The 9,817-nt window shown below is 47.5% G+C and overlaps 1 protein-coding gene across 1 annotated transcript; it reads left to right on the plus strand.

The window, feature by feature from the left end:
• The first annotated feature begins 5,993 nt into the window (after nt 1-5,993).
• LY6K (lymphocyte antigen 6 family member K) lies at nt 5,994-8,565 on the plus strand. The gene is made up of 3 exons (XM_052652041.1): nt 5,994-6,117; nt 7,032-7,136; nt 8,288-8,565. The coding sequence occupies exons 1-3, from the start codon at nt 5,994-5,996 to the stop codon at nt 8,563-8,565; spliced, it is 507 nt and encodes a 168-aa protein (XP_052508001.1).
• The last annotated feature ends 1,252 nt before the right edge of the window (nt 8,566-9,817 follow it).

Below are 9,817 nucleotides of genomic sequence, written 5' to 3' on the forward strand. Positions count from 1 at the left end.
GGGCATCACTTTCTTCGCCAAGCTAGTGGTACCAAAAGAGAAGGAAAATGACATTATGGGATGCTGCTGAACTTTGCCTTTTACAACCTTTTGTAGTGTCTGGAGCTAAAATGGGGAGGGGGTGGTGTCACAATAATCCAGGATCCTGAGTAATCCCCAGGATCTTTTTTCCGGAGACTCTTTCAGATGATTTCTTTCCAGTTGGCACCAAATAAGGTTCCTTATCACACTTTTCTTGGAGGGAACTCATCCACATGGTATTATCAAGGTAGCTACTCACTAAATTGAATCATTATCATTCTTGAGATCCACCACACTCGATTTTTCACATATGCTGGCAAATTGAAACACCTCTGTGGGAAAACTGAATGTGTGATGAGTCCCATTTCCAAAGAATACAACTTTTGCCTGAATTGGGAGAAGGTGTTAGCTAAGTTGGCCTCAAATACCAAGTCTCCCATGAGCTGTTTTTCTTCTTGGATAGTCTTTGCCATATTAGGGACAAGTGAAACAATGCAAAAGGCCACCTGTTTTAATTCTCATTCATTTAATGATGTTCTTAATCCTTTTTCTACCCCCATAGAAGTTACTGTAGCTTGTAAGACTGAGACTAGCAATGTTAAAACATTCTAAATATCACTCCCAGCCCATTTAACCTACACGCTGCAGAAGCCTTAGATTTCTACACCCAGGGTTAGGCAGTCAAATTCTGGATCTTTAGTTTTTAACTGAGAAGGTGAATTAAGACTCTCATTCAAATAGTTTCTGCCCTATGCTGTGATTCTCATAATGGGTTAAATCTGGGCAAAAAAAAAAAACAAAAAAACAAACGTAGAACACATTTAAAATTTAAAAAAAAATTTGGCCGTGCCACCTGGCTGGCTGCATCTTAGTTATTTGATGAAGAATTGAACGTGGGCCCATGCAGTGAAAGCATGGAGTCCTAATGACTGTACCAACAAGAAATTCCCTGTAGAGCACATTTTAAATCCCTGGCATTTTATATAAATTATCTGAGGCAGTAATGTTGAAATAGTTTACAGTGAGTGCAAGGGTGTGTGTGTGTGTGTGTGTGTGTGTGTGTGTGTGTTCAGTTGTGTCCAACTCTGTTTGGTATAAGCAAGTGAAAGTGTTAATTATTCAGTCATTGCTCTTTGTGACTCCGTGCAGCCTGCCAGGCTCCTGTGTCCATGGAATATTTCAGGCAAGAATACTGGAGTAGGTTGTCATTTCCTCTTCCAGGGGATCTTCCCAAGCCAGGGTTGAACCTGTGTCTCTTGTGTCTCCTGCATTGGCAGGCAGTTCTTTAGCACTGTGTCACCTGGGAAGCTCACCACCTTGTCCACCTTAACATTTTACTAGTTTTCCCGCATATCTATCCATCAGTCTAACAATGCGTTAATTCACTTTATCTTTTGGATTCCTTTCAAAGTTAACTACAGGCATCAGCATTATTTCCTCTACAAACTGTAGCAGTTTTGCTCGTGTGATTCATGCTTTATACATCTTATCTAAAAAGTCAACATCCAGCATCTGTTGGAGCATCAAAAAAGCAAGAGACTTCCAGAAAAATATTTACTTCTGCTTAATTGACTATGCCAAAACCTTTGACTGTGTGGACCACAACAAACTCTGGAAAATTCCTAAAGATGTGGGAATACAGACCACCTGACCTGCCTCTTGAGAAATCTGTATGCAGGTCAAGAAGCAACAGTTAGAACTGGACATGGAACAACAGACTGGTTCCAAATTGGGAAAGGATTACATCAAGGCTGTATATTGTCACCCTGCTTATTTAACTTATATGCATAGTAATCATGTGAAATGCCGGGCTGGATGAAGCACAAGCTGGAATCAAGATTGCCGGGAAAAATATCAATAACCTCAGATACCCAGGTGACACCACCCTTATGACACCATCCTGGGTCAGGAAGACCCCTGGAGAAGGAAATGACTACCCACTATAGTATTCTTGCCTGGAGAAGAACTAAAGAGCCTCTTGATGAAAGTGAAAGAGGAGAGTGAAAAAGTTGGCTTAAAACTCAACAGTCAGAAAACTAGGATCATGGCATCTGGTCCCATCACTTCATGGCAAATAGATGGGAAAACAGTGGAAACAGTGACAGACTTTTTTCTTTTTTGGGCTCCAAAATCACTGCAGATGGTGACTACAGCTATGAAATTAAGAGACACTTGCTTCTTGGAAGAAAAGTTGTGACCAACCTAGACAGCATATTAAAAAGCAGAGACATTACTTAACCAACAAAGGTCCATCTAGTCAAAGCTATGGTTTTACCAGTAGTCATGCAGGGATGTACGAGTTGGACTATAAAGAAAGCTGAACGCTGAAGAATTGATGCTTTTGAACTGTGGTGTTGGAGAAGACTCTTGGGAGTCCCTTGGACTTCAAGGAGATCCAACCAGTCCATCCTAAAGGAAATCAGTCCTGAATATTCATTGGAAGGACTGATGCTGAAGCTGAAACTCCAATACTTTGGCCACCTGATGCGAAGAACCGACTCATTGGAGAAGACCCTGATGCTGGGAAATATTGAAGATGGGAGGAGAAGGGGATGACAAAGGATGAGATGGTAGGATAGCATCACCGACTCAATGGACATGAGTTTGAATAAACTCTAGGAGGTGGTGATGGACAGGGAGGCCTGGCGTACTGTAGTCCACGGAGTTGCAAAGAGTTGGACACAACTGAGCGACTGAACTGAACTGAAAAATTCTTTGACTAACCTAAGATTGAAAACATTATTCCTGTTTTTCTCTGAAAGTCATCTAGCTTTGTATTTAGATAAGTTTTATAGCTTATAGTTATATCTATAATCCATTGAAATGGATTTTTGTGTATGATGAGGCAAAGGGAAAGTCAGGGCTTCCCTTGTGGCTCAGATGGTAAAGAATCTGCCTGGAATGCAGGAGACCTGGGTTCAATCCCTGGGTCAGGAAGACCCCTGGAGAAGGAAATGACTACCCACTATAGTATTTTTGCCTGGAGAATTTCATGGAGAAGCCTGGAAGGCTACAGTCCATGGGGATCACAAAGAGTTGGACACAACTGAGTGACGAACACTTTCATTATTCACTTTTCGAAGGGAAAGTCATGTTTATGTTTTCCTTTTTTGCATTTGGGGGCATCATTTTTAGATCTATTTGTTCAAAGGTCTCAGCATTATTTGTCACAGAAGAGGCCATTTCTTCATTGCATTTTTTTGCTTGTCACCTTTGTCTAAAATCAGTCAGTCACACATGGGTAGGTCTACTTCTCGACTCTTTATTCCATTTTATTGACTGTATGTCTAAGCTTTCTGTAGCATCACACTGTCTTTGGTTATCATAGCTTTCTAGTAAGTCTCAAAGTCAAGTAGTGTAAGTCCTTGGCTCCTCTATTTCCAAATTCTTTTGGCTATTCTAGATCTTTCACTTTTCTACTTAAATTTTAGAATCCCAGTTGATTATTTCTACATTGAAAATATATCTCTGGGAAATTTGACTGAGATTGTGCTAAATCTACAGATCAATTTAGGGAGAACTGACAGCAATAGTAAGTCTTCTGATCTGGGAACACAGCACATCATTCCACTTTTTTAGGGCTTGCTACTCTTCTGATTTGTTTACCTGGTGACATTGCAAATTCAGCTTTCTGGTTTTCTCTCCTTGCTGTCGTTGTGTTTGTGGTTGCTAGAGTTAATACAGGTTCTCATTTGGCTTTCTACTTCCTAACCAGACAAACCAAAAAAGAACCAATCAACAATAAATTCTGAAAGGTATGGTGAGGGCCTCCCCCACTTTCAGAGGTGGGCTGTGGACCCAGACACCAGAACTGTAGTTCTGGTGTGTGAATGGACAGACAAAGTAACTGAAAGCAGACAACCCACAAAGAGCATCAGGTGCATCTGGAATCCAATACATGATGAAAGGGCTTCCAAACTGGCAGTAGACAAGGTGGACATTATGATTAATGATGCTGAGATAACTTATCATCTGAAAAAATACAACACTGAAGGGTAATTCCCAAATGGATCAAAGATTCAAATGTTAAAAGAGAAAGGAAAAAAAAAAAAAAAAAAAAAACTTCTGGTAAAGCTATCAGAAGAAAATATAAGAGAATTCATTTATAACCTTGTTTGAGGGAAATTTTCTCCCATCCAAATGCTGACCAGGCCTGACCCTGCTTAGTTTCTGAGATCAGAAGTGGGGGGAAAGGTTTCTCCAACTAGCAGAACTATGGTTCTGGATTTTGAAACTGTTCTGGTTTCAAAATCCAGAACCATAAAATAAAAGGTGGTGGTAAAGCTCCTCTCCTGACTAACTGCAGCCAGGCTCCTCTGGGCCCTTTATCCACGAGGCCTCAAGCTTGGTCTGTAAAGACTAGAGTAGACACCAAGTGCCTTCTAATGACTGAAGGCCACATCCCTAGGATGATCCAAGTCTGCCCCCTGCCCCAAACTCTGGCCTTAAAACCCTTCCTGAAGAACTGTGTTCTGCAAAGACGGGCCCCTTTCCCAGCTTCCGTGGAGGGTGGGTGCTTAACTTTGGTACGTACCCAGGTAGGTTTCACAGGGACCAATCCTGCCTTCCTGCTTTTGTAACTTTCACTTCCCTGACTCCACTGAGCCCTCCTCACCACCTCCCTACTCCCTCACTCTTCCTTTAAAATGCCCAGTCACCCCTGTGCAAATTCAAGTGGAATTCCCTTCATGAAGACTCTTTTTCCCACTGAAGTAGAATGCTCCTGATTAAAATCCATCCTTATCCCTTTAGTGTCTGGCTGTATTTATCTTTAACCTTGAAAAGCTTGGCATAACCACTTCTGCTTGGCATTAATACCAAGACCTATATCAAATAGGAAAAACAGTTTTTGTGGCAGACAATGGACTAGGGTCACAGTGTATTTGGATAACAGACCTGAAAGCACAGAAAAAGGAATGCAGACATCTATCTGAATGCAAAAACTTAATGTCACTCATAATTAATTCTGATCGTTAATTATCAGGATACTGTTTTTACCTACCAGATTGGTGAAAACCCAAAGGATGGATAGGAATGTACCCTTTTTTGATGATACTGTAGGAACAGGCACTCGTGGAGAAACCTGATGAGCTGCTGGGCAAGTGCATCTACATTGCAAATACATCAAACTTGTGACTGTCAGTCTTATTTCTGGGAAACTTTCCAGTGTACCTGCACTTGTAAGAAATAACACTACGGACAATTGCAGCTTTATTCCTAGTACAACACACGACAAACAACACAAAGGCTCATCGAAAGAGGCTCTGAAAATGCTCCGCTGCTGTAAAAATCCAGAATTCCTGCAAAGGTGTTGACTGCACTAACAGAGGCTTGTTGTTTCCCACCTGCCAGATAGCAGGGTGAAGGCAGGGTGTGGAACCTGGGGAAGGAGCAGGAATAGGGAGCCCAGAAAGCAGTCAGGTATAAAGTGCATAAGGGCATAAGGCTGGCAGGCCTTGTGAGAGAGAGGGCTAGCCTCAGCACCGATCTGGGCAGTGAGGCTGGGCTGGGCGGTGCAGGGGTAGCCAAGCCTTCCTGTACCCTGGGGTCAGGCTGCACCAGTGAAGACCTGGGTGGAGAGGAAGATGAAAAGGGAAGAGGAAGGGCGGTAGCACTGGGTGGGGGAGTACCCCATGGTGTCCCCTAAGAGAACCGGAGCTCAAATCAGGGGTAGGGGAAACCCGGTACTGCCTTGGGGGAGCTGCGGCAGGAACACATGCCAAACAAGTTTGCTGGGGCATGGGTGAATGAATGCAGAGTTCCAGGGAGTGGTGGGGTCCCTGGGGACAGAGGGGACTTGGTGGTGGTGGTGACAGCCTCCCCCCACCCCCATCAGCACTTAGAGGCCACACCCAGCCCCTGGCCCATGGATGAGGAGAAGAGGGTCTGCCCCAGTGACCAGTGGGGAGGGCTCTGAATGGTACTAGACCAACAGGGGTCAAATCTAACTCTGGAGCCACAGGGCTGACCAAATGGCCCTGCTTGTTCCTCATGTCCAGGACCAGGCATCACTGGAAATGATAACCCTCCTTGCTTTGCTTCTGGTCTTGGGCCTGCCATGGGTGGAGAGCAATCTCACCGTGTCTGGAAGACAAGGTCAGTTCTGGCCCTGAGCCTCCTGGGCTGGGAGGAGGAGGTCTGGAATGCCCGTGCAGACACAGGGTGGCCATGCCCCAGGTGGGTCCAGGCAGTTGTAGCCCAGAGAATTCAGGGGGCAAGACAGCCTTAGGAGGGTGGTCAGCTGATATGAATACATAGTGGGAGAGCCTCTTGATGTGGGGTCCCCAAGGGCAGGCATGGATGGCTGGTTTTATTGCCCAGCACCCAGCTCTCCCTGCCATGGCCCTGCCTTCCTGGGGATGGTTGGGCTGGAGGCCAAGCCTGAACCAGCCATCTTCGAGCCTTCTGGGGCTGTCTCTGAAAATGGAGAGCTGCTGGAGTGTGACCAGCTTCTTCCCCAGGACCAAGTCCTGCCCTGACACAGACCCAATAGTGGGCCGCCTCGGCTCCTGGGTCAGGCAGGACACAGGGTCTCAGGCCAAGGAGTGTGGAGCCAGGGACTGGAGGCAGTGGGGTCAGCCAGGAAGGTAGGCGAGAAGGGTGCATGGGCGCAGACTCCACAGCCATGGGGCTTCTTTCTCTAGAGCAGCTAATGGGTGGCGCCAGTGAAGTGTGGTGATGTGGGCATGGCCCGACTGGGGGTTGGGGGAGGCAGGGACTCGGCTGTGTCCATATGACAGTGTGAGTATGCATGTCTCCGGGGTGAGGGCCTGTGCTCGTCTGTGTTCATGCTATGGGTGTGGTGTGGATTTGTGAGACACATCCAGTGGGCACACGAGAGAAGCCCAGAGAGGAGAGGAGCTTGCAGGATGGGGCAGGCTGTGAGGCACCAGAAAGATGGACGGACCCAGGGCTCTGTCCTCACTCAGAGGAAGGAGAGGATGGCAGGTGTTGCTCTGATGGAATCTGAGAGCTGCCACATTCCGCTTTCTTTATATTCCTCCTTTCAGGGTCTACCCTGAGGTGTCACGTTTGTGAGCAGGAGAACAGTTTCAAATGCGAAGCACCACAAAACTGTGACAGCGGCTCTACGTATTGTATCTCTGCCGCCGTGAGTAAGTGTCCTGGGTCCCAGTGGGGCTCCACACCCAGGTCAGTAGAATGCTTTCAGGACTTAGGGCCTGTCGAGTTTTCTCGATAAAGAAAAACTAACATAAAAATGATCTTTTTTTAAAATTTGAAGAGCAAAGTCCTGTGAAGCCAGGAGTGCCAGCAGGCCACTGAGGAGACTCAGCTTACCTAAATAACAGCAGAGCCATTGCAGGGCGGCACACAGCAACCGCCGGCCAGACTGAAACACTGAGGTGCAGGGAGAAAGTAATGGAGAGTTCTTTTCATTCACTTCTAGGTGAGCAGTTGAGCCTTAGTGACTTCAATGTCTGACCAAGAATAGCTTTTACAAAAGATGTACATAATCAGGGCTTAAAATATGTCCTGAAAAGAGGATGCATGCTTTAAAACATTTGGAGACCACTGCTCTGCCATCTGTAACTCCCCCAAGCACTTCTGGCCTCATGAAGAACTCTCTCCCGACGGTGACTTTGAAGGCCCCAACAGTGGCCTTGTCTGGCCTGGAGAATTCACTTTCCATTCATCAGCCACTTCTGGGGCTTCCATGTTCCAAAAAGCGTGTGGGCTACTGAGTCAGTTGAGGCATAAGACCCACTGCAGCTTCACGTGGACTTGATAACTTAGTGTGGAAAGATGACTGCACAGTGAAACATGGGAGGAGGTGCTGTGCCGGCAGCAGGCTCACAGTCACAGCAGTTACACCCAGGCTGCAGGCGTGACTCCTTGAGAGGCCAGCTCCAAGCCCTGGGCAGTGGCCAGGTGCCCCATGCTCCCGTGTGTCTCGTCTGTGGTCACAAAGGCCTGAGCAACCATGTTTGAGAAGTTGAGGCCCAGGGAACCTATGTGTTCCCAAATGGAGACTGCCAGGCTCAAGTGCAGACAGCTGTGTGCAGACAGGTCAGAGATGGTGGCATCTGATGCCATGCCACCCCCAAAAGCAGCTCTGAACACAAAGGCCTGACCCTCTTCCTTTGCAGTGACGGCTCCCAAATCCCTGGCAGGTGCCCTCTTTGAGTGGGGCTCTGGTAAGGGGCAATAGAAGGGTCAGGGTTGGGCAGACTTCAGACAGAAATGGTGTTAGTGTTGCTGCTTTCAATTCATGAGACCTCCATCTCTCTGTCCTATTTCCCACTAGGAATATTTCCACGGTTCTACCTTACTTCCAAGCAGTGTGCACTGAACTGTGGGTTGCATGAGACACTTTTGCGGATGGCCAGGTCGTTCGTGCTCGTAAAGCCCACACCCTTTCTGTTCGTGGCATGCTGTACATCCAACCTGTGCAACGTCCAGCAACCAGTCATCAAAGAAAACACAGAAGATGATTACTTTAAGGGGCAAGGCAGGGGCAGCAACGCTGGGCTGATGCCTTTCCTGACACTGGCCTCTGTGCTTCTGGGCCTCAGGCTGCTGTGACAAAGTCAACTGGCTGCAGGTGGTTGGAACTTGTTGCATTAAATTTGTTTTCCATCAATTAGCTCAATGGTAGTCTGACTTTCCAGGGACCTTGATGTGGGGTGGGGAGAATGAGTCCATTTGGGCCTACCTCACAGGTTGAATTAGAGCAAGGCCAAACCTTCCCCATAGTAATTTTGCCTACACGTTGTTTCCCTTTGAAATCAAACCTTGTAACTTTTTTTTTGCTGACAATCACTCTTGACTCCTCTTCACCTTGGGGGGCCTTGGTATTGATGGAGGGCAGGGCCTGAGGCTCACCCATGAAGAGTAGTCCTCAGACACTTCTGACCTTTGGGGGGGGCCAGCGTCAGTGGGGGAGACAGAATGATTTGGGCATAAGGTATCTCTGGAGTGAAAGAAATACTGCTTAGTGTGGGGTAGTAGGACCCCCTCCTGATTACAGCCCTCTTCTGACAGGGGAGGCCCCTTGGCTGCTCTCCTTCAGCTCTTGCTTCCAGACTCCAAGAGACAGAAGAGAAGAAATTCTGTTGAGTAAGCATGGATTTCACCCACCAACCGGCATAGGTGTGTGGACTCACAAATGCTTCCCCATGCGTTTGTCCAGCGTCTGAAACTTGGGCAGCTAGACAGCAGCACCACTGCTGACACTCCAGCCTTCTTCCAGTCTCCATCTGAGATGCAGCCATGTACAGACAGCCAGAGAGCTGAGCTGCAGTTCTGCACAGAACAAATGTTCTCTCCCCTATGGCCCTGACTGGGTGCTTGGGTGGGTGCAGCCCCGTCTGCAGCTCTCCTGCCTCCCCCTCCCTCCCATACTCTGGCCTGCCTCACCTGGTCTGACTCAGGGAATGCTATTTGGGGCATCCTGGGAACTTTCCAGAGAGTCTCAATGGCCTCAGAAGGGGGTACTGTGGGGCAGGCAGGGAGCAGGGCTGTCTCTGTCGCATCTAGAGCCTCTGAACCAGAAGGGCCCCCGAGTGTTGGCCAGCGCCTCCACAGCTGGCAATTTCCAGTTTCTGTTAGGCTCCTGCTGTGTGCATGTCCCCTTCCAAGCACAGGCACTGCGCTCACGCCTTCCTGCTCATGCCCCGTTCAGGAGCGGCATTCCTAGGACTCCTGACTCTCGGCCTAGGACAGGACTTTAAGTAGGATCCCTTTTGTTAGGGCAGGCAAGAGATGCAAGAGGTCAACTATTCAAAAGTTGCCATGGCGTCTCTGGCGGACACTGGCATCTCTTCACCAGGAGGAT

The sequence above is a fragment of the Budorcas taxicolor genome, chromosome 14 (genome assembly GCF_023091745.1).
Source record: "Budorcas taxicolor isolate Tak-1 chromosome 14, Takin1.1, whole genome shotgun sequence".
NCBI classification, from domain to species: domain Eukaryota; kingdom Metazoa; phylum Chordata; class Mammalia; order Artiodactyla; family Bovidae; genus Budorcas; species Budorcas taxicolor.

Excerpts from the sequence above, each read along its gene's own strand:
- LY6K (XM_052652041.1), top strand. The coding sequence starts at position 5,994 with ATGGCCCTGCTTGTTCCTCATGTCCAGGACCAGGCATCACTGGAAATG. Across the intron at positions 6,118-7,031 it reads CACCGTGTCTGGAAGACAAG|GGTCTACCCTGAGGTGTCAC; the intron begins GTCAGTTCTGGC and ends TCCTCCTTTCAG. Across the intron at positions 7,137-8,287 it reads TTGTATCTCTGCCGCCGTGA|GAATATTTCCACGGTTCTAC; the intron begins GTAAGTGTCCTG and ends ATTTCCCACTAG.